This window comes from Thamnophis sirtalis, unplaced genomic scaffold (assembly GCF_051295495.1).
Source record: "Thamnophis sirtalis isolate CommonGarterSnake01/CBP01778 unplaced genomic scaffold, rThaSir2_p1.2 scaffold_12, whole genome shotgun sequence".
NCBI lineage: Eukaryota > Metazoa > Chordata > Lepidosauria > Squamata > Natricidae > Thamnophis > Thamnophis sirtalis.
Window position 1 is genome coordinate 49,400,834 of NW_028261392.1, and position 25,285 is coordinate 49,426,118.

The following is a 25,285-nucleotide window of genomic DNA, read 5'->3' on the forward strand; positions in this document are numbered from 1 at the left end:
TGGCTCCATAGCAGGGGTGGGTGGGTAGAATCCCAGCAACGTTCATCAGCAAGCTGATAGAAATGTGGATGGGGGCTCACACAGAGTTTTACTGTTGCACCAAGTATGAAAAGGTCCCTGGTGCAAGACTCCGTAACATGGCTACGGAAATGGAACCCCTATGTGAACTAGGGGAGGTGGCTGCTTAAAATCTGATGAGTTGAAGTGAAAGGAAAGCTGGGGAAAGACTTAGGAGGCCCGAAGCCAAGGCAGGAGGTAGGAGCTACAATGCAGAAGTAAAAGAAGGCCAATCCTTGAATTCCACAGGAGTACTAGGACCTGCGGGAAGTGTTTAGTGAAAAGGGCTCCCACCCCATTGGTCAACTGACTGCTCCACAGAAATCCTGCCGGGTGCTAAACTGCCTAAGCCCAAGCTATATTCAATGACTCCTAGGGAACTAGAAGAATTATGGGCTTTATAGACAAATATTTAAAATGGATTCATCCAATCCGCCCAACCTGGGGTCGCTGCCCCGTTCTTGTTACAGGAAAAAAAGGACAGATCCCTTTGTCTGTGCATAGACTGCAGAGGACTAAGTAGGGTGTGTGTTGAAAATATCTGTTGCCCCTAATGAAGAACATGCTAGCCCAACTGGCAAAAGGAAAGGTTTTTACCAAACTGGACTTGCAAGAAGCATATTACTGAGGCCGAATTAAAGAGGGTGACAAGTGGAAAACATTTAACTGCCCTTTGGAATGTGTTGAATTTAGAATTCTCCCTTTTGGATTGTAAGAGCCCCCATTATCTCCCACTAAGAAAAGTGATGAGTCAAACTGTAGGGCATTTCGGTTTTGTAAAAACATTTCACTTATGCCATCAAAGGACTGGGGAGGGCGACATGGGGTGTGTGTCAAATGGGCAGCAATAAACTTGTATGCATTTTGGGGGGGGGGAATTTGGGACGGGATGACAGCTGAATAAAAGCAGAACACCGTGCAACCTGTTCATGCCAAGGCATCTTCAGGCCATTTGCCCCGAGTGTGGAAACTGACTTTACTGCAACCAGCATCTCTTAGTAAAAGTACCTTTCACTTTAAACAAGTGGAGACGAGGGTTTTTCTTCCCTAAGGAATTGGGGCAGATCTGACACTGTTGTAAGTTGAGCAGTAACTTGTAAGGTGAATCTTCTTACATCAGCAAAGGAAGAGCAATTAACTTAGAAAGTTATCTAAATAGAAATCATGTGATTCCGACAGAATATTCTTGATTAAGAAAGCTGCAAGTGATAAAGAATATTATAATGTCTTTGCTGTGGTTAACTGTTGTAGTACAGATAGTACTCAAGACCATAATTGAGTTCAAAATTTCTGTTGTTAAGTGAATTCTGTCTGATTTTGTGACCTTTTTTGTCACATTTAAGTGAATCATTGAAGTTGTTGAATGAATCATGTGGTCATTAAGTAAATCTAGTTTCTCTTGTCAGAAGTTGGCTGGGAAGATTACAAATTGTGAGCACATGACACCAGAGCAGTGCAACTGTCATAAATACATGCCAGTTTCCAAGCACCCGAATTTTGATCATGTGACCATTGGGATCCTGTAACAGTTGCTTTGTGTGAAAAAATGGTCATAAATCACTTTTTTCAATGCTGTTGTAACTTCAAAGAGTCACTAAATCAATGATTGTTGAGTAGAAAACCACCTGTACTAAAATTTGTGTAAGGTTTCTTCCAATTCAATCAAATCCATGCTTGTTCAGAAATCATTGTTTTAGAATTACTTTAAGTTCTCACTCAATTTTAGACTATAACCTTATCAACTTTTCTCCTTTTCAATATAGAGCCATACTTAAGGGGAAAAGTGCTCTAAGATTTATCCGGGAAATAAAATTCAACATGGAAAGTTTGCTCATACTTTTTTCATTATCTACTTAATAAATCCCAGGATTCTTGTTTCATACAGATAAATCAGGGATGGTTATTACCATAACATTAATTGCACAATATAAGCAATATAGTGATCTATACTGTCAAAACATTAATCTACAATAGTTGTCAGACACGATTTTTTTTTTTTGCCAAACTTTTCTGGCCATGCCAGAGACTGAACATGGATTGTTTGCAAAGAAAGCATATTTTCATCAATGAATTATATAATTCTTGCCACATCTGGAATTCAGTCAATTTTATCTAATTATTCTTACATAATTCTTAGCTGGGCTATAGACATAATGACTTTTTTTGATTTACCTGAAGGTTTGAATGCAATTCTACTTTTCTTGCCTTTGTTCACTTGCTTTAAGAACGAGTCTTTCAATAAATCAGATGCGGTAACACGTTTATTTGGATCAGGTTCAAAGCAGAGTAAGATAAAAGCTTTAGCTTCAGCAGAAAGTGATTCAGGGATTTCAGGGTGAATTTTGAACATCCCAACCTGTAAGTAATAAAGGTTGCCTGTGTTATTTGAAGATTAAAAATTAATCTAAAATTGCATTGTTTTATTGTGTGCATAAAAGTATTAAAAGTGAGAATAAAAGCTTTTCAATTAATTGAAGCTTATGCTAACTGTATCACAAACCATGTTTTGTCTCAAATAATATGACCTAAAATAATAACAAACATTTATGAAGCAGATCTATTGAATTCTTCAGAAATTATTTCTGAAGTCCCAGACTAAAACACAGTCATTTTGTGTGTTACATTTGAAGAACAGCCAAGTTCCAAGTAAATCTAGGTCATGAGTTCCTGGCCAAGGAGAGGTTCCAACAAAGACATCAGGTCTTCATCAGACATACCTGAAAAGAATGCTACTTTTGCTCTAGATACAATATTTGCTTCTAATCTTTTAAAGACTTATATTGTATTCTAAATTTAATTTTTATGTAGTACAATATTCTATTTTATAGTTACCAATTAGGTATTTACAGCATTAAAATACTATAATTAGTCATAGTCAAGCAAATAATTGTAAGAATTTAAAATGAGATTTAAAATGAGTATAACTTTTTAACTGCAGTGAAACCTCTCACAGAGATTTTTTAAAGATCTTGATATTTTTTATTCAGATCCATCCACTGAAGTCTTTGGTACAACCAACAGGACCTCATAGACATGCACAATAATTGGGTTCACTTATCACATTAAGCCAAAATGAACAAGCCACAGTCTAAAGTAACATGCAATGCACATTTAATCTACCATCTTCATTAGTTGATTTCAACTTATCCCCATAGAAAAAGAAAAGGCCATGTTTTGATTTATTTATTTTATTTTAGAAATTTTATATTGCCGCTTACTCTCACATGGGGACTCAAGGCAGCTTACACAGATATACCATATAAAATAAATAAAAATAAAATAAAAGAGGAATAATAAAATAATAACCCCCATCCCCCACCCTGGCGACAACACACACTCATACAAACCATTTAATGGACTCCATCCTGCTCTGGATTCTCCAGACCTGCTGACAAATGTCTTCAGCATCTTCCAAAAGAGTGTTAGAGTAGGGGGCAGTCTAATGTTTGGGCAAATGATGTTCCATAGAGAAGGTCTTTCTGGCTCCCGCCAGATGTATCTCCCTAGGGGATAGGACCTGCAACATTCCTTGCCTCCCCGCTCAAGTAGGTCAGGTAGATATGACCAGCAAGAAACTAAATTTATGGGTCTTTGTGTTGAATAAGGAGTGACGGGATAAATGAGGACTAGAAGGCTTAGAGTCTGAAAATTTTAACCTAATTAAATCAGAGATTGTTTTTATAGATCACTCTGAAAGCAGACTTGTCAAGTTTATGTTTCTATCAATTTGGATATAGACTTAAATGTTTATTTTTTTATAGGTACATTGCAAATCCAGCAGTATTTTATTTCAATGTTATTTTTTACATATACTCGCTTCTTACAAAGAGGCTGTTTTATAACACTAGTTTATGTCCTTGTAACAAAGAATCTTCATAACTATATTTTATTCTACACTGGCTGTTTGTGATGACAAGTTAGAACATTTAGCGCTTGCAAAACTGCTGTACACCTCCTAATTTAACAGGAAAGGTAAACATATCTAGATAACTTTTGTTCTCAGTCACAATTCAGTTCTTACTTTGAACATTGCTGCTTGTGGCTCTCCAAGTTCATGAAATGGAGCCCTTCCTGTTGACATTTCAATGATAGTACATCCCAGGGACCAAATATCAGCTGGTGCCCCATATCCTCGAGGGCCCTTATCAATAATCTCTGGAGCCATATACTGCAAAGTACCTAAAATTAGGGAGGATAAAAGAAGTATTATGTGAACATACTCTTTTCTTTCAATATTTACAGGTGAATTTAACAGGTAGACCAATGTCAATACTGGCAACTCTTGACTGCTAGACTATTTTACTACAATTTGTTTAGATACAGTATTTGCCAATACATAAGGAAAAGAAAAAAGTTCCTTCCAATAATATTGAAAATGTATGCTTCAGTGCATCGTCTAGGCTTCTGCATATACAAAAACTTAATTATTCAACTTTGTACAATGATATTGTACTGAGAGAAAAATTGCTGTTAAATACCAAATTTATAAATTAATAGATAATTATGTAAAATAGTTATATTATACCTACATTTATTTATATTCCTGAATTGAATACGAATTTATTTTCAGTAAATATATTCTGGTGAATATTATCCATATTGCTGACCAGATATTCACTTACTCAGACTTCCGGTGGCACCGTAAGGCTCTGACGACGTCCCTCTGGGGCGCTCCAGCCCCGAGATCGCGTTAAACTGCTAGGACAACATAAATCAGTTGTCTAGCAGTTTGAAAACTCTTTCCTCGGGGAAAGAGGAGAGCTGCCGAGCAAGGGTAGAGCTCCCTTAAACCCCCAGGAGCAATTTCTGGGGCTTGGAAGGTGTGAGCCCCCCTATAGCTCGACACTGCTCCGCTCTCAGGACGCGTCTGCTACTGCAGATCAAAGAGCCGCGACCATCCCTGCAATCAACTTTTTAATCTACATTTGAATAAGTAGCAGGCAGAGCAAATACTGGAGAGTTTTACAGCTGCAAGTACAAAATTTAAACTCCATTTCAGGAAGTTTCTTCTGTTAAAATTAACGAGATAGAAGTGAAAATGGCATCTGAACATTAAAGGGTGTGGTTAAACTGAAACTTAACAAGCAATTATCTCTTAAGTGTTTCATAACGTTGTTAAAAGAACCAAGAGTTTAAGATCATACAAAATAGCATTGACTTACTAACAAGCTGGGATTAGGTGGACTTTTTGGACTTAACAATTTGGCTGCAGATAAATGTGATTGAATAGCTGAAATGGCTTCAAAGCAAGTCAAATTAACTGCTCCAAAGAGCGCTGGCAGCTCTCCAGCCCAGACAAACAAATTTAAATCATTATTACCTCCTCCCCCTGCGGAGGTTTTAACTCTTGAAGCTCTTCAAGGTGCCTTAAAGGAACAGGCTTCTGTGTTAGAAGCAAAAATAGAAGAGAAAATCACAACTGCCTTTAAAGAGGTCTCTGATGAAATGTCTGAAATCAAAGATTTAATCCAAACCCGCAATCAACAAATAAGAGAAGACATAGTGGATGCCTTTAAGGGTAACGTCATTGGAGGACAGGCTGGAAGAAATTAACCAGTCCAATGTGAATTTAGAGAGCAAAGTTGAAGATGTTCAAAGTAAGACTGAAAAGTCAGAGGCAGAAATTACAATGATACAATATAGAGTGATGGAATTTGCTTTGAGAAAAAGAGGCCTGAAAGAAAATAACCAGGAAAATTTGAAAGAGATTTTTGCAGAAGCTTTTGATGAATTAATTGGTCAACCCAGAGCTGAGTATGATTGGCAAATTGACAAAATTTACCGCGTTAATTCATGGATTGCCAGACAGAGACAATTACCAAGAGATATTGTAATCTACTTTGCTACCAGGAATACAAGGAACCTGATACTACAAGCGTCCTATAAAACCAAATTGTAAAATGCAGGTCAGGAGGTGTTAGTATTGAAGGAAATTCCACCAAAAATGTTGAGATATAGAAATTTTTTTTAGTGGATGAACTCAGAAATTGTCAGATACAATACAGGTGGGAGGTTCCAGCTGGATTAGTGGTGAACTACTCGGGACAAAGATATCGTCTCAACTCAGTTTGGAAGGCCAGAGATTTTTACAGCAACGTATTAAAGGCTGGTCACCCTCCATCTCCAGGATTTAGAGAAAGGAAAGAAGCAGGAGAGGCCAGACAGCAAGATATTCAAGGATCAATGGATGCCGCTCAAGATTTGAATCTTCTTGTGGAGACAGAAGGAATTATGGAGCAAAGACAAACTTGAGCGGCTACTAAACGTAAGGAACAAGAATTAAAGATGTAACAAGCTCAGACAACAATCCAAGAAACTACAAACATAAACACAGAAGCTGTGGGGGGAGCTAGACTGAAGATCAAATTACAGGATTTCCAGGTGGCTCTTAAAAAGCTTCAGGGAGATGAAGATGACAATTAAAATTTTAACCTGCAACATTAATGGCTTAAACTCACCACAAAAAAGGAAAAAAATATTCCATTATTTGAAACAATTTAAAAATGATGTAATTTGCTGGCAAGAAACACATATCAGAACAAATGACCAGAAATATTTGATGAATATAAGATTGGGACAACATTTTGTAGCATCTGCTTCGGAGAAAAAGAATGGTATAGTTATATACTTAAGAAAGGATTTAAAGGCTGAATTAATCGAAGCAGACCCTCAAGGAAGATATATTGTAATTGAATTATTAATAGAAGGAAAGAAGACACTCTTAACGGTATATGCCTGCAATCAACAACAAGAAAATTTTTATAAATTGCTCCATACCAAGTTAGTGTAATTATTACAATATGAATTTGGGACCAGGAAGTCTCACATTCAAATTCCATTCAATTATGGATTTTGGGCCAGTTACATGCTTTTAGTCCATATCACCTGTGATGGTGACAATAAAATGAGGAGCGGACCTAGCAAATGAGCCTGTTAACAGTGGGATCTATCTGTGGGTTAAGGAGTGGATAACATTAAGAAATTCTAGATTATTGACTGTAGAAGGACATGATTTGTTGTTGGGATGGCATGCTTTCCTATGGTTCAAGGGAACTAAAACGCAGGGATATTTTAGAAGACATTACATATGTGAGGCTTTGTTATTAAACTGGGAAAAGATTAAAAGACATTATTTTAAAATTCCAGTCTGGTTATCAACTATTGAGGCATTTTCATATTCAATAACGTACAAAAAGGAACAAACAGATATGGTGAAATATTGAATGCAAAGGGTGAACTTAAATCTATGTAAGAATTGGAACAGCAAGGTATAAAGATGAATTGGTTTTCATATGTGCAAATACATTCTAGATATGATAAAGATTTTAAAATTGAAGGTTTCCATGATAAAATGACCGAGTTAGATAAAATTTTGACAGGTACTGATGAAAAAGTGATTAAAAAACTGTACAGATATTTATTAGAAGTTAAATTAGAAGAAGAACCAGTTAAAGAATCCATGATTGTTTGGGGGGGAATTTTTGGAAATGGGATTGACTTAGAGAATTGCAGAAACTGTGGTCTCAAAATTATAAAAGACAATGTCAACTGCATATAAAGAAAATTTGTATAAGATGTTTTACAGGTGGCATCTATCCCCGATGAGAATAGCAAGAATGTTCAAGAATAAATTGGAAAAGTGTTGGAAATGTCATCAGATACTGGGTTCATATTACCATATGTGGTGGACCTGCATAGAAACTAAAAGATATTGGACTAAAATCCATACTTGGTTGGAAAAAATGATACAAAAACATTGACTTTAAACCAGAGATCTTTTTGTTGGGAATCATACCGGAAACATACAATACAGAACTGAAATACTTGATTGTAAATGTGTTAACAGCAGCTAGAATTGTATTTGCTAAAAACTGGAAGAATGAGAAAACACCAGTGCAGGAGGAAGTTATTCATAAAATAATGGAATGTGCTGAAATGAATAAGTTGACATTTGAAATTAGAGAACAGGAAGATAAATAATTTTATGGGATATGGGATCTATTTTATCAGTGGTTAGATAAAAAAACATGGAAATGAAAATTATTGAAGAATGTCATCAATATTAGAATAATAGAATGATTTAGAATAAGACATAAAAATACTTTATTATTGGATATATTGAAGATGATGTAATGAATTATTATAATATAAATGAACCCATACTCAGCATATCTTGTTTAAGATGAAGAAATAATAGTGATAGTCAAACAAATGCAGTATTATAATAGTGATGTATATAAATATATTTGATTGAAAATATGTGATTCTATATAAAATGTAAGTGATGACTATGGAAAGGATGCACAAAAACTCTGTGACCAATCGACACACTGTATGTAATGGGAGATACATACATACATACATACATATATATATATATGTGTGTGTGTGTGTGTGTGTGTGTTTATTTGTGTTTATATATATATATATATATAAACAGTGGGAACTATGTATCTACTTGTCTTTCTTACTATGAAGCTGATTTCCAGGTCCTTGGATTATAGAGATGTCCTTATTAAAAAAGTAGTATTTGCTAAAAAACCAGCATTTAGCTAGACCCAATCTTATTCCATTTTCTTAGAAACATTTTCTCAGAAACATTTTCTCACCGACATATTGTTTGAATGAGCAATACTTTGGTCTGCATACTATCATTGTTTTTATTCCCTGATATGTATTTTTTCCGTTACTAGCACCAAACTATTACATTCTTTTTTGTGTTATTAGCATTTTGTACAGAACACTCTCCTGAATGGTGAGATTATTGGCAGAATGATGAAAAGTTAACTGAAGGATATTTTTCTCTATCCTCCCTATTTATTTTTATATGCATTGACTACTGTTGATACTAAGTTCCATAGAATCTTACCTACAAAATGAAAAATAGACACATTCTAGAATATTTCTGTAATTACCTGTAAATGTTTCTGTACATGGATTGACTCCTGCAAGGCGTTTAGAAGTTCCAAAATCAGAAATCTTTACTACTCCACTGTACGTATTAATTAAAACATTGTCTCCCTAAAAACAAATAGAAAATAAGTGTAATGTATTCAAAACTATGGTAAACAATCTGTCTGAATTCTGCCTCTAATATCACTTCACTTATTCCAGATCAGAGGCAAAGGGTTTTTTCCTTCCCTAGCTCTATCTACTGTCCAAAGAAAATTCATAGGGACAGTGGTGAGATTCAAATAATTTAACAACCAGTCCTCTGCCCTAATGACCGGCTGGGTAGGCGTGGCTGGATAGTCATGTGACTGGGTAGGTGTGGCCAATTCGATGTCACTTACATTGAGGGGTGCCTCACCTCGCCCAACTTCTCCTTGCCAAACCCGGCCACACCTCACCGTTCCAGCCACTCTTTGTCACGCATGGCCGTTCACCTTGCCAGAGCAAGTAGTTTTCAAATAAAAAGAATGCTCACTTTGTGCAAATAAATAACAAACATCTTGACTTCAGGTTCGATGCAATTTGCAAAGTTTTACTGCTCATTCTAGTCTCCTTTCCTACTAATAGGTCCATCTCAGATTGTAATTTGCTACAATCTCTCGTCTTTTGCATCGTTCTATGGGAGATTATTCTGAAATGTTACCTGTGTTGTTTGCAGCTTTACAAGTTTGCTTCCCCCAACTCTGTTTTTGCATGCAATTCTTACAAGTTATTTTGACATTCCTTTTCCTTTTTAAACAAAGTAGTAGTTAAGGTGCTGGCCTAGAAACCAAGAGACTGAGTTCTAGTCCCATTTTAGGTGGGAAAAATGGCTGAGTGACTAGTCACTCTCTCCCAGCCCAAACCATTTCTTAGATTGTGGTTATGGGGAAACTAAGAGGAGGAAGGAATATTAGATATATTCTCCACCTTGAGTTCCTTATAAAGTAATAAAGACAGGATAAACATCTAGCAAAATAAATAAATCATTTGTGTTTCTCCTTCTAAAGGAGAAGGGATGCTGACTGCCTTGTGACATGCCTTACACTACTGCATTTATTTCATTTTTATCTCCTTTATTTTTCTCTACTTTTTGGTTTATTCTTCAATGATGGCATAGCCTGTGAAATTCTTACCTGTCTCACAGGCCAGGGTTACGTGGGAAAACATCAGATAAACACATCCATGTGACTGACAGGCAAAGGCAGCAGAAATAACTAAGCAGCTACATTGGGACAGAAAGGTGGAGGCACCAGGGTGCCAAAAGCAGAGGAACTCAGGGAGAAGAGAGCTGAGACATCCACCTTTCATCAAATTGGCACAACCTAATGAACTACAGAAAGGTAGTTTTATGTGCTCTTTTATGTGCTCTTTCTATTGGAAATTTTGAGATTGTTTCAAACGTACAGTGCAAAAATTGCCCCAGCTCTACCATACTGGTGATCTTTTTAATGATCTTTCACTTTTTATCTACAGAAGTGCTGACAGGATTTAAAAAGCAACCATACTCTTTTTTTCCATTTAATCAATTTTGCCAAACATCTCCCCAACTCACCACAGCACTGTTCCAATATTTGAAGAGCTCTTACAAAAATGAGGGGGTCAATTTTCCAAAGCACCAAAAGGCACAAAAAGAAACAATGGATGGAAACTTAACCAAAGAGGGAAGCAACCAGGACTAAAAAGAAATTTCCTAAGGCTGAGACCAATCAACCAATGGAATACTTGCCTTCAGATGTTGTGGGTGCTCCATCACTAGAGGCTTTCAAAAACAGATGGGACAACTATTTGTCTGAAATGATATAGGGGTCTCCTGCTCCACCAGGAAGTTGGACTAGAAGATCTCTGAGGTCCCTTCCAACTCTATTCTATGTTCTCTATGTTCTAAAGCAATACAGCTGGCTGGATCACACATGCATTAAATTCAAGGCCTGTATGATCAAGCTGCATCGTTATCACATCCTGTATCTTTTCCCCCCAGGAAGAAACAAGAAGTAGCCAACACTGCAGCAGCTATAAAAAGTCTTGGGAAACTCCAGGCAGTACCAGCTGATCACAGAAATGTTACTTAATACCTTTATAATGAAAATGTTTGTAATCTTGTCCTTCTTCCTGAAGGGAAGAGGTTAATCCCACCCCTAGAAGGGTCATTGATGGGTTTCCTGGGTGTTTCACTGCCCTAATCCTTTCTACTGTTTATTCAAGGCGTGTGCTGGCTGCATTCCTGCAGTTTTGGTATCGCAACTAAGTATTCGCTTATTAAGTGGTTCTTAGCTGTCTGCCCGGAGCTATTAACTGAAGGAAGAGACAAGGGAAAAAAACCTCTCTTGCACTTTATTTTCAACCAGTTCACGAAACTGCACAAAATGTTAGCTACCAGTTCGGCCAAACCGGTGCAAATTGGCTGAATCCCACCACTGCATAGGGAAATGGTGAATGGGATTGCTCCAGGTTTTATTAGATATTCATAGAAGAAATTTATGAAGATTCCTAACATTAGCAGAATGATAACTTCTCAAATATTTATTTCTTAAAAACTGCAATGATAATATGTGCTCACTTTTATGTCTCTGTGTACAATCTGATTCTCATGGAGATATTTCAAACCTTCTAGTATTTGCTTGGCATAAAACTTAATGGTGGGTTCTTTCATTGGTCCCCATTTTGATCTAAGGAGTGCAGAAAGACTTCCTATAGAAGAAAAAGAATAAGGTGTAAAACCATTCAGATTATAAATGTAATATAGTTTGATTTTGTATTTTTTAAACTTCTCAAAAGTAAGTACAGTATAACTGATAAGACAATCTTTTGACAAAATGTAATATTAGCTAATCAAAAATAAACATTTTGTGTCTGTGTCTAATAATTCTAGCAAGCTGATTCTATTTATCAATGGTTAATTGTACTGGGATATGGAAAGACATCATGGATTCAACATGAGATGTTGGATGCATTTTCTTAATTGGACTGAGTCAATTGCAATATAACTACCATGTTTTCCCCAAAATAAGACCCAGTCTTATTTTCTTTTGGGCTTGAAAAATAAGCACTTGGGCTTATTCTCGGGGAGGTCTTATTTTTTTAAATGCAGAAGGCAGCGAGTCGGAATGCAGCAACTGCTGGCCATACCCTCTCCATCCCACTGTCTGCTTGCTCTCAGCATACCCTGGCCTCCACTCACCCTGTCTGCTGGACACCTGTTGCCAGGACACTTCTTGGCTTGGTGCCTTGCAGGGGTTTATTGCCCTCCTGGCAGGGCAGGTGAAGGCCAGGGTGTACCAAGAGCTTTGCCCGATTGAGGCCGTGGGCAAGCAGACAGTGGGATGGAGTGGACAGGGCTGGTGGTAGCTGCTCAAACACTTTTCACCCAGAGGGAAACAAAGCTTTGTCTACTTCCAAAGGGGATGGTTTGAAACGGAACTAATTGCAACAAGACTCATGGCGTTTTGCCACAAGCGGCTCCACCAGCGAGGTGAGCCTCGCAAAGTTCTACTGCAAGCAGCTCCACCAGCACAATGAACCTCACTGTATTCTGACATGAGTGGCTCCACCAGCAAGACGAGCCTCATGGCATTGTGCTGTAAGCAGCTCCACCAGTGTGATGAGATAAATAGGTTGCAGAGTGCATGGGGCACCTCCACCCCCCAGCGCTACCCTAGCTTGATTGTTACACCTGTGCCTCACACACCACCTCTTACAGCCAGACATGGGTGGGGTGTAAGTAGGGCTTATTTTGGGGGTAGGTGGTAGGGCTTATATTAGGCACAGGTGTGAAAATCAGGGCTTGTTTTTGGGGTAAGTCATATTTTCAGGGAAACACAGTAGAGGTAATGTAATACCTTCAGAGATGTTTAAAACACAAATAATTTGAGTCTGAATTTTAGATTCTTTCTGATTTTTACTTATTTGTAATATACAACTAAATGAATACCAACCACCAGGCACTTGTTCCATGAAGATTTTAATATATCCATCTTCAGAAACAGAACCAAGATACTGAACAATATTTCGGTGTGTTAGATATTTGTGAAGAGCAATTTCTTCATGCAGTTGCTGAGAATATCTATTATGAAGATATATAATAAAAAAGAGAAGTCTTAAGAAAGTAGAAGAAAACCTTTTAGCCTAAATAAATCACATGTCAAATTACATGTGTAATTTTTTAATAGTAGAACAAAATCACAGAATGTGCAGCAAAGGATCTACAATGATTCATAATACTTCAGTTAACTTATGCAGATAAATATGATCCCAATAAATTGAAAAACAGCATATTCTTTTGTTCCTTTACCCAGGAGATACAAGGAAAACTTTTTAAACTAAGCAAGAAGTTAGGAGAAACATTGAATATTTTCATGAATTATAAATCAGCTAATATGTTTTGTTTTTTCCCTTCCTATCTCTGCATATCTAATTGCAACATCTTCTAGTTCACCTTGGTCATGCAATTTCATTACAACTCAACCATGGAGCAATGTGAATTTGTTCTTTATTTTAGTTTATGGCTGTATTGGCAAAAGTACGTATGCCAATGGATGAGACTACAGTGATCTAGATCTTCCTTTCTCCATTATCTCAAAACATTTATCAATGTGACATTTCTTTCACTGCACACTTAACTGTAATTGCTTACTATAAAGGAATGACTTGAAATTAATTCATAGTATTCTTCTTAGCATTTCATAATCAAGAGAGAGAGTAAACTCATACTCTCTAAAAATGTGAATAAATATTAAAATCTGTCCTCAAGATTAATATATTATGCTTTCCTGATCCATTAGGAAAATATCAAGATTCACCTGCTGTCTTTTTCTGGTACTTCTTTGATGGCTATTCGAACTTGATTGCTTAGATCTCTTCCAGCATAAACTATTCCATAGGTTCCTTTCCCTAACATAACTCTATCTCCATTCTCACCATAGTCATATTCATACTGAAGGCAAAAAAGAAAATAACATTCAAAATTAATCTTCAGAAACAACAAAAAATGTAAAATCATCAAACTGATTTTAATACATTTGATTAACAATTTATTGACTTATAATTTAACAAGATTTCTGGAAATTACAATCAACCATTTTTGCAATGTTTATAGTTTTCTTTGATGGCTGCTGTGTGATTGAAAAAAAACTACTGGTTCTATTCAAGAGAGAGAATAGTTGATCAAAGACAATGCACCATAGTAGATAAAAATCTTTTGATGCAAGTAGTGAAAAATGCAGAACTGGAATAATAGAAAATGGATTACATCAGTGTTTGCTTATTTTATTTACATATCCTTTTGGCTCACAGGATATAGAAAAATCTGTAACTGGAAAATAATATTTAAGTTTGAGTTTTAAAAAGCTGGTGTATAATGGTGACATATTCTAAAACACCACTATAGTGGCAAAATGTACCTCAAAAGAGATGCTATATAAACATAACTGACACAAATTATTCATTGGACCAAGCAGAAGTTTTGAATTATTATAAAAATTGATCACTTATATGTAACTGCAGTTTCCAAATAGTCATCTGTGAATTCATATATATGAATTATGCAGAACTGTCAAGATCTTACAGCAATGTTTGGTAGGAATTTCATCTCACGCATACCAAATTAATAGGTGCAACTCCCTCAAGAATATTTTGTGTTGGCCTCAGTGTAGCGGTGGACGTGATGTGCCGATGCATGGAAGCTGTTAGGATCTGGATGGGGGCAAACAAAGGCTAAGGCCAACACAGGAGACAAAGTCAAAGCCTGACACTGAGCAGAAGAGAAGTGAAAGAAATATGACTTCCCAGATGAACATCCAAGAACTACAGTTGCAAGCTCATATTCAGTCTTTTATCTGTGATTCTGACACATGAAATCTTTCCAAAAATGTATAACTCGTGGAGGATAAATCGCGGAGGATAGGTGTAACGTGGGTGTACCTAGGTACACCCAATATCGCTCTCGCGGCTGCATTCTGGACTAGTTGCAGTCTCCGAACACTTTTCAAGGGTAGCCCCATGTAGAGCGCGTTGCAGTAATTCAGCCTTGAGGTGACTAGGGCATGAGTGACCGTTTGGAGTGCCTCCCGATCCAAGTAGGGCCGCACTTGATGCACCAGGCGAACCTGGGCAAAGGCCCCCCTGGTCACAGCTGACAAGTGGCGTGCCAGTGTCAGCTGTGAATCCAGGAGGACTCCCAAATTGCGGGCCCTCTCTGAGGGGTGTAAGTTTTCACCCCCCAGGATCAAGGATGGACTGTCTGGACTGTCCTTCGGGGGAAACATCCACAGCCACTCAGTCTTGTCGGGGTTGAGTACGAGTTCGTTTGCCCCCATCCAGATCCTAACAGCTTCCAGGCATCGGCACATCACGTCCGCCCCTACACTGAGCTGGCACGGGGTAGAGAGATACAATTGTATATCATCAACATACTGATGGTACTTAACCCTGTGCTGTCGAATGATCTCGCCCAGCGGCTTCATGTAGATGTTAAATAGGAGGGGGGACAAGACCGAGCCCTGCGGCACACCACATTTAAGGGGCCTAGGGGTCGACCTGTGTCCCCCGACCAACACCCACTGCGACCTGTCAGAGAGGTAAGAGAACCACCATAAAACGGTGCCTCTCACTCCCACCTCCTCCAACCGTCGCAGAAGGATATCATGGTTGATGGTATCGAAGGCCACTGAGAGGTCAAGAAGCACCAGGATAGAGGAATGTCCTCTATCCCTGGCCCGCCAGAGATCATCGGTCAGTGCGGCCAAAGCAGTTTCTGTGTTGTACCCAGGCCTGAAACCAGACTGAAAGGAGTCTAGATAATCTGCTTCATTCAAGGTCCGCCGGAGTTGAAGCGCCATCACCTTCTCAACAACCTTTCCCAAAAAAGGAAGGTTGGAGACAGGACAATAGTTCTTAAGAATAACTGGGTCCAGAGAAGGCTTCTTAAGGAGGGGCCTTACCACCACTTCCTTTAATGGTTGCAGGAAAGACCCCTCCTGTAAAGATGCATTCGTAATCATCTGGTGCCAGCCTCGTGTTACCTCCCTGCTGGTCGAAACCAGCCAGGAGGGGCACGGGTCCAGTAAACAGGTGGAGCACTCATCGCTCCCATGGCTTGTCCACTTCCTCAGGGGATGACAAACTCGAACTCATCCCAGCAAATCTGACTAAGACTCTCCCTCGGCATCTCAGCTGGTACTGCCCAAGTAGAGTCCAGGTCTGCCCGAATCTGAGTGATTTTATCCGACAGAAACTGAACGAACTCCTCAGCTCTTCCCTGCAGGGGTTCCCCTGCTTCCTCACCTTTCAGGAGGGAGCAGGTCACCCTGAACAAGGCAGCTGTGTTCGGTCAGATTCAGAGTTACTAGCCCTCCAGCGTCGCTCTAGGCGTCTCTTTTGGTGCTTCATCTCCCGGAGTTCCTTGGTAAACCAAGGTGCCCTCCTGGATCCACTGCCGTGGAGAGGCCACAAAGGTGCAATCCGATCCAGTGCCTCAGCCGCCGCAACATTCCAGGCCGCGACTAAGGACTCTGTCGGATTGTGGGCAAGGTAGTCAGGTATCCTTCCGAGCTCCTTCTGAAATCCTTCTGGATCCATCAGGCGCCTGGGGCGGAACCACTTAATCAGCTCCACCTCCCTGCAATGGGGGAGTAGCATCCTAAAGTCAAGCCTCAGCAAGAAGTGATCTGACCATGACAAGGGCGAGATCTCTATTCCCCTTAATTCAAGATCACGTCTCCACTGCCCCGAGAGAAATACAAGGTCGAGTGTGTGTCCCGCTCTATGAGTTGGACCCTGAACTACTTGGGTCAAATCCATAGTTGTCATGGAAGCCATGAACTCCTGCGCCCCGTCAGAGTGTTCACCTAGGGATGGCAGGTTAAAGTCCCCCAGTACCATCAGTCTGGGGAACTCCACCGCCAACCCGGCTACTGCCTCTAGGAGCGCAGGCAGGGCTGTTGTGACACAGCTGGGAGGTAGGTACGTCAGAAACAAGCCCAATTGAACCCCTAGGTCCAACTTCGGGAGGAGAGACTCACACCCCACAATCTCTGGGGCAGGGATCCTGCGAGGAGCTAACAACCTTAGGATAATAACTGCCACTCCCCCACCCCTTTTCTGGTGTCGCGGTTGGTGTAGCACGTGGAACCCATCTGGGCACATTTCTGGGCACATTTCCTCCCTCTTGGCCCAGCCAGGTTTCAGTTATACATGCCAGGTCTGCCTCCCTGTCTAATATTAAGTCCTGGACGAGGAGAGCTTTATTTACTACAGACCTGGCATTTAGCAGCAGCAACCTGAGACCAGGGTCTTGATCTCCTCTGCCACCAGGCCCTTGAGTTGAGCCAGAAGGACTGGAACAAGGAATCACTGTGATGTAATGAGTCCTTCTTCTTTGGTAATGGCCAGTCCTACAGCTCCCGTCATATCTGCCCCTCCTAGTCGTAACTGAAATGCTCCGACCCTCCTCCATCCCTGTAGACCCCCACCCCCTTCCCATGGCCCCCATTCTTCCCGACAGGCCACGCTCATCATTCATTCCAGGACGGGGGGCGAATCTGGGCCCCCATCCACTTCTGCATCTGCACTCAGTGGAGGGGGCACCAGGTCGCACACCCGCTCCTATCATACACAACAAACAGACACTCTCCTCATACACACCCCACAATAATCATTAAAATACAAGATAATAGTATAAAAATTAATCAATTTAAAAGGTGGGAACATTCTCTCACACATTCATACACTCAGCAAACAAGGTAAATGCAGTTCTTAACCCGCAAAGGCAGTTAGCGCAAATTTGAAATGGGTGGAATTAGTAACAGTTTGAGAGGGGGGGGGGTTCCTCGCTCCCACTCTTCTCCCCTGCAGAGTCCCAAAGAATAGAAGTCTGAAAGTCTGAAGTGGCTGAGGGGGCTGACGCCAGTTGGGGGGGTCAGGCTCCCTGTCCACATCCTCCTCGTCCCCCGTCCTCTCCTTCTGCAAAGGTTGTGTATCACAGAATGAAATGCAAGGCCAAAGATCTCCATGGCTGCTGCAACAGCTGGAATGGCAAGCAGAAAAATCCCTCCCATCAGCATTGTCCAAAGATCAAAATAGAGGAGAAGAAGAGGGAGGGGCCGCGCCAGGAACTAGGAGTGGTGGCGGCGGAGGAAGATGGTCGCTTGATCTCAGGAGCCCCAGCTCCTCCCAGGATGGCAGCACTGAGGGCAAGGGCAGCCGGAGGGCAAGGGCAACCGGAGAGCAACGTCACCTGAAGAGGCACGCCCAAGACAGTGGCGGATGGCAGAGGCAAACAGCAGCAGGAAGCCAGCTGTAGCGTCTAAGAAAAGCTGAGGTCGCAGCAGCCAGAGTGTGGAGCAAAGGAATGAAGGTCCGCAGCGGTGGTGGCAAAGAGGCAGAAAGGCCGCGATGGAGAAAGAGGGGGGGTGCATCTGGGACAGCAGTGGTGGTGGTAAAGAAGACCGGCTGCCCAGTCCCCAACACCAACTCACCAACCCCCCGAGGCTGTAGAGGCTGTGGAGCACAAGCGAAGCTGAAGTCGACGCCCCAATGCAAGCCCAGCGGCACCCAGCGGTAGCGAGCTGAGGCCGCAGCAATCGGAGCTGGAGTTGCTGTCCACGAGGAGCAGCAGCACCATCTGGGAGCCGTTCGGAGCAGCGTTCCTCTAGGTAGTTGGCTTTCCGAAACCCTCTTGCCTTGGTCTTACACAATCTTCACTTTCGACAGACTCTGGCTTCGGCACAGGTTAATTTTTTGGCTGTTTCTTCTCTCTCAGAATCTGAACGGCAAGCTTAGGCAGCCATCTTCCTTGCGCATGCGTTCAGCCCCACCTAGGCCACCACAGGCATCCTCCAACATATCCGATGTTGAGCTGGCCATGTTCCCCCCAGCCCTCCCAAGGTCAACTACAGTCCTGAAGCGGCCCACATTGAAATCGAGTTTGACACTTCTGTTATATGGCTTCTCTCAAACATTTGTATATTACCTAGAGAATGTATACAGAACTCTCACATATAATCCATCTGTGTGAATCAGAGAAATCATAATAAGGAACATTTGTATCAATATACATAAACAACAAAATACTCACTGGCAGTTAAATCATATACAGAACAAAATAATCCAATTAATATGTAAATAAAAAAGGCACAATAATTTTGAAAATATTTCAATTTTAAAAATGATAGCACTTGTGTCTATCCCAATATCCCTATTGTCAGCCTATTTTACTTACATTAAAAATTCCTTATTAAAGATTTATATAAGTTTCTGTGGAATGCAATAAGTCTGCAGTATATTCTTGCAATTTTCCTCAATTTCCTCAAGCTTTCTGTTTCCATATAGTGTATGTTAGCAAAGTCCTTGTAGATTCTGATATGAATTACTACTATATCTCACCTTTCAAACACTTTTACTTTTCATGCTTCAGCATTTTATTGTTTTTCCTTCTGAGTTTTATATGATCAGCATTCTTACTCAGTAATAAAACAATGTTTTTTGCCACACCCCTTATTTCATAGCTACAAAGCAGCACGGTATAGAGGTAGCTTGACCTTAAAGCCAAATTTATGTTTCTCTGAATTTAATTTTAGCACATTTATAACAGAATTATATTATATAACATCAGATACTTATGCTAGGATAGCACACCCAGTTTTTGCAAACTATCTCAAAGATACAAATGTAAAAAACATTGTGTACAAGGAGAAATTCCATGGTCTTGGGATCCAGAACATAGGCATCTACTCCATTTTCTTAAGTAATCAATCTAAATCACAGTATGTCAGAAAAAAGGATTTTAAAAATATTGCCATAGCAATTTGATACTATAGAAACATTTTCAATTTTAACAAAGAATAAAATAAACTGATTTGTTTTATATGACCATGGCTATGGCAGGAAGATTGTAGGCAAACCTTATTTACAATTCAACAGCAGCTGTTTTTTTATAGAACTTTTGTAGACATTAGCATCTCAAAGAGTAAACAGACAGACAAGTCAACTAAACCCTTTATAGACAGAAGGTACATAGAAACACAGGATTTGTGAATTAATGAACAAAAGTGTACACTTCTTTATGCCATTCTTTAGGCTTTCACGAATAAAACAACAAGTTATGAAATACTAGTTTAAAAAAGAGGTCAAAGGTAAACCAACAAAAGTCTGTTTACCCCACAACTGACTTAGCCCATGTAGCCAAAACTCTGTATTCTGGCAGATAAGATCTTTATAAAATTCCTATAAATTTCCTATAATATACCCAATTATCATCTTATCTGGAATAACTAAAAAGAAAATCCCCCTTTTCATCCATTTTCAGCTCTTGTTGTCCTTAATAAATCTTATTTTGATAGTTACTTATTTAGCAATGTTTGCATCACTATCGTCTATGCAAAATGGCAGTTCAATGCCTTCTAAGAGACAATCTAAAACAGGATTTCCCAACCTTGGCAACTTTAAGAGGCCTGGGCGTCAACTCTCAGAATTTCCCAACCAACCATGCTGACTGGGAAATTCTGAGAATTGAAGTCCATGCCTCTTAAAGTTTCCAAGACGGGCAACTCTGACCTAAAGCATTGCAGAATGAAATATTACCCTGCTTTTAGAAGTTATATACTGGACAGTTTGATCAGCTTTAAGAAATCAGGAAATCAAGTATAAGGCAATTTGGGAAGCACAGATCTGAGGCTTTGAATCAAACTGGTTTCCTATTATTCTTTCCAGTTTGGGATAAAGAGATTTGGGTATGCGAGCACTGAACAATACATTATGAGGTATTTTGCTGTAACTATTATTTCAAATCTGTATAAATATTAAGTATATCAATCATTTAAACTATCAAATCTGAAGGATCTTTACTCAGGTTTGGTATCAAATATTATCAAATTGGTTTCTATTATTAAAATCAGGGGATCAATTTCTCAGGAAAAAAAGCTTAACTACTGAGGCTGATGAAGTTTGTGAAAAATATAGATTATTAAGGATTATGCAAAATATGTAATGTTTTGTTAAAGAGAAACTACAGTTTTACTTTGTAAGAAAGTCATTAATATTTAACTTTTTTCCTGTCACATTGCAGGTTATAGTACGTACACACAAACACAATTTTTTATTTATAAAGAAAAAAATCCTATTTAGTGTATAAAGGTAAGTACAGATTAACTGCACAATTCTCTTTATTTGAAAGGCTATTTATTTCTGACATTAATATACCTTGTATACATAATAGAAACAAACAGAACTACAAATCTCTTTCTTTGCAACTTACTTCCAATGTATCACCATCGATCTCGCCTTCAAGTTCCAGGGTATTTCCTACAGCATCACTTAAAATCTCCTTAACCAAAGCACAGAATCTGAAAGCAATATACACCTCACAATGAAAAGCAAAAAAGATCAGTTTTGCCTGCTCAACCAGAATTATACATTTTATGTATAATTCATACAAAGAAAATCAACATGTCTTAAAGTTTTCCTTAGCATAATACTGAGACAAGTATGATTTTGCAATCCCCTAAAATGCTTCTACATCAAAATACTTCATAATTTAAAATATACTTAATAAACATTGTGCTTATTATTTTAAGCAAATAAGCAGTCCAAATAATATTATTCTCTAAGGCGGAATCAAATAACAGTACCTCACACAAATATTATCACCAACATTCTTAAAAATCTTTCATTAAGGCAAGAAAATAGAAATGAAATAGAAATGTAGAATGTTATGAATATTTTCCCTTACAATTAGAAAAAAAGCATTAAAAAGCAAAAAGGACACAATATATTAATTAGTAGTTTATCATATTTTTCACTACTTTTTTCACTGATCATATTTATTGAAATTGATGTAGAATAAAAACTGCAAAAGAGGACAAAGTTTATTTCTTTTATTCCTTCTCATGCTTGTTGTGTATCAAAGTTTGTAACTTTTGTATGAATTAGTTTAAAACAAAGGTAAAAACAAAGCAAAGCAAAACAAATCTCTTACCTACTACATTGACACTCTGTAGAAAAATAGATTTGAAAGTCATCAGAGTTGTCATGCACATAGAGGAAACAGCATCGTTCATCAAATTTAGATATGCTGCAGATATCCAAAGAAAATAAAGTTATTCTGGCAGAATGAGATTGGATAAAGAAACAAATGTAGAAAATCAATTAATTTTAGTAAAAACAGTGGGCAGTTCAGTCTTCCGGATATAATATTTCATAATTTTAAAAAGCTTACTTTTAATGTTTTATACAAATAATAATTTCCATGCCAGAGGTTTAAAGATAATGATAAAGCTCATTAAAAAAGCATAAAGATACAGCTGGAACAATGAAAGTCATGTAAGATTTCTCAGCAGAACAGTGAGAAGGTAGTCTTCAAATTACAAACCCAATTGAGCCTAAAATTTCTGTTGCTAAGCAAGACAGTTGTTAAATGAATTTTGCCTGATTTTATGACCTTTTTGCTCCAGTTGTTAAGTGGATCACTGCAATTGTTAAGTTAGTAACATGGTTATTAAATGAATCTGGCTTCTCCATTGACTTTGTTGGAAGTTGCAAAAAGTGATTAAATGACTCTGGGACACTGCAACTGTTATAAATATGAGTCAGCTGCCAAGTGTCTGAATTTTAACCATGGGAATGCTGCAATGATTGTAAGTGTGAAAAATGGTCATAAGTCAGTTTTTTCAATGCCTTTCAGTCACTGTATCAACTATTGTAAGTTGAGGACTATCTGTACATGACTTTTAAAGAAATGTTGTAAAATTCATATTTCTAATTGATTGTAGAAAATTATTTTGATGCTTTAACTTTTTTAGGTTACTTTGTTACTATGCTAGTAATCTTCATGGATTCAAATCCAATTAAAAGTTAAGACATTTTCAGGTTCATTTTAGCAATGCACATAGAGTTTTGGTTATTCCTGGGAAAGCGGACAAGGCCCTTGGGAAGTTGAGTCCTGCCATTTGTACATTAAATATAGAAAGGAGGCAGTTCATCTGCCAAGTGGTGAAAAAAGTAAATGCTACCTGAAAAGTTCATCACTGGACCTGGTTGTACTAGACAATTTTTATCCAATCTTCAACCTTCCCTTTCTGGAGAAGGTTGCTAGAAGGAGTACAGCTGAAGCTCCAAATAAGAAAACAGATTATTTGGCTCCTTGGCTCAGGGATTTCAGACACAATATAGTACTGAGTTCTTGCCCCATCTTGAGCCAGTCACTATCAGCCCTAGGAAACAGGCAATGCCAAACCACCTCTGAAAAACCTTACAAAGAAAACTGCAGGGACTTGTCCAAGTAATGTTCAAGAATCAGACAGGGTTGAACAGAAGGGAAAAAAAGAGTTTGTTCAGAGGTCATCAATTCATAACAAATGATAAAGAATGATGATAAAAAAACAAAAATCTCCAGGGGCATTGAAAAAGTATTATGTGTGTCCAGGCTCTCACTGAGATACTATTAGTTTTTCAGTGTTACAACTGCTTGTATTTTTTCACAATTTTAATTGTTTTATTTGTTTTTTGATTTCAAACTAGATGCTCCAGGCTTTTATGTTTATAATGTAAACAAATAGAAGAGAACCCGTTTAAAAGCACACCCACCTTATTCCTCTAATAGAAGAAGCTGTAAAATTCCATTCATGAATTCGTTTCTGCAAAGAAATAACACCACAGTTTTGAAGCAACACTGTAAATAATTTATTGCATGGGCTCAGCCTGTACTGTATTTGCAGTTTTGCCTTAGGTTGCTTAAGATAGCAAGGTGAAGTAATACACACATTGTGCCTTATCACAAGTTCACAGGTACCCACCCTGTGGGATCAGAGTGATGTTATAGCAGGGTCCTACAGAATAATATAGTAGAACAACAGAGTTGGAAGGTATCTTGGAGGTCTTCTACTCCAACCTCCTACTCAGGAAACCTGCTGTCCCACTGCTCAGGAAACCCTAACATTTCAGACAAATGGTTGTCTAATCTCTTCTTTAAAACTTCCAGTGTTGTAGTATTCACAATTTCTGGAGGTTGTTCCACTGATTAATTGTTCTGTCCTTAGTTTTAGGTTGCTTCTTTCCTTGATTACTTTCCATTCATTGCTTCTTGTCCTGCCTTTAGGTGCTTTGGAGAATAGCTTGACTCCCTCTTCTTTGTGGCAACCCCTGAGATATTGGCACACTGCTATCATATCACCCCTAGTCCTTCTTTTCATTAAACTAGACATACCCAATTCCAGCAACCATCTATATATGTTTTAGTCTCCAGTCCACTAATCATCTTTGTTGCTCTTGGACCCAGGCCAGACAATCCAGAAACATAGCGTACTGAATAATACCAAGAGATGCAAAATACAACATGCATTGCATTCCTATCATTTCCTCAGTGAAGGTCATCCATAAACATTTCCAAGTTTTGATATGAATGGATTGGAAATCAAAATTCCCTAAAGCTGAGAAACTGAAAAGTATCCACAAAGTTTATAAGGTATAAAATTGTTTAAACTCTATAAATCAATTCAAATTCTTTTACAGAAATCTGCAATTAGAAAGTTAAAACACTGTAATAAATCTTCTGCGAAATTAAAATCTTGTACTTCTAAATCTTAAAAACTGTAACTAAAGGGCCTTAAAATAAAATAAACAGGAATACTTAATAGCAATTAATACTGGACACTTTCTGTTTGTAACCTTACTTTTCTTTTGAAGAATTAGGAATAAAATATGCTTGTTTAAACATCTTTATGAAACACTCATTAGGAGCTCTTAAAAGAATAGCAATAATATTTTTAAATAAATTGTGTCTAAAGCATTAAGAAAATGTCCAGCTAATCTTACCATTTCTGCAGGGGACACATGCCAAAGAGAAACTGTCCTCTCATCAGCTTCATTATTTATTGAAACATATGCAGGTTGATATATCTTGGTTGGCTCTATCACTAATACCTAAAAAGAGAAAACTTGTTATATGAAGCATGTATTCAAACAGATATCTAGCCATCATTCAATTTCAAAATGGGGAACAGAATTCTTGCATTATAATCCTAAATCTAATTATTGCAGGCCAAAAGCACAATGAATTTAGGGGCTTTTGAATAAATTTGAATAAGACAACTTTTTGTTATTTCAGTGGAAAAGACTTGCTTTAGTTCATATCATTTCTTGTACTAACTGCATTTTATTAGGTATATATGAATGTATTACAGTTCAATCAAGAAATTCTTAAACTGGTAACCAATAGTAAAACATTAATATAAAGCACTTTAATTAATGAAAAAAAATGTAACTCCTTAAAGCTGCAATATTCAATTCATGACAGATCTCTCTGACA

The 25,285-nt window shown here is 38.3% G+C and overlaps 1 protein-coding gene and 1 pseudogene across 4 annotated transcripts in view; one reads left to right on the top strand and one right to left on the bottom strand.

Moving 5' to 3' along the window:
* Positions 1-25,285, bottom strand: part of MAP3K15 (mitogen-activated protein kinase kinase kinase 15) — a 125,304-nt gene that overhangs the window by 53,411 nt on the left and 46,608 nt on the right. For all 4 annotated transcript variants that reach the window (XM_087726408.1, XM_087726404.1, XM_087726406.1 and 1 more), the window contains 10 exons: positions 24,793-24,900; positions 23,566-23,615; positions 21,959-22,054; positions 21,239-21,326; positions 13,788-13,921; positions 12,924-13,051; positions 11,549-11,679; positions 8,973-9,078; positions 4,079-4,236; positions 2,230-2,413 (listed from right to left, as the gene is read on the bottom strand). In XM_087726408.1, coding sequence (XP_087582534.1) covers positions 2,230-2,413; positions 4,079-4,236; positions 8,973-9,078; positions 11,549-11,679; positions 12,924-13,051; positions 13,788-13,921; positions 21,239-21,326; positions 21,959-22,054; positions 23,566-23,615; positions 24,793-24,900 — 1,183 coding nt within the window. The remainder of the gene's footprint in view (positions 1-2,229; positions 2,414-4,078; positions 4,237-8,972; positions 9,079-11,548; positions 11,680-12,923; positions 13,052-13,787; positions 13,922-21,238; positions 21,327-21,958; positions 22,055-23,565; positions 23,616-24,792; positions 24,901-25,285) is intronic.
* On the top strand, positions 4,248-6,712 carry LOC148043329 (uncharacterized; annotated as a pseudogene).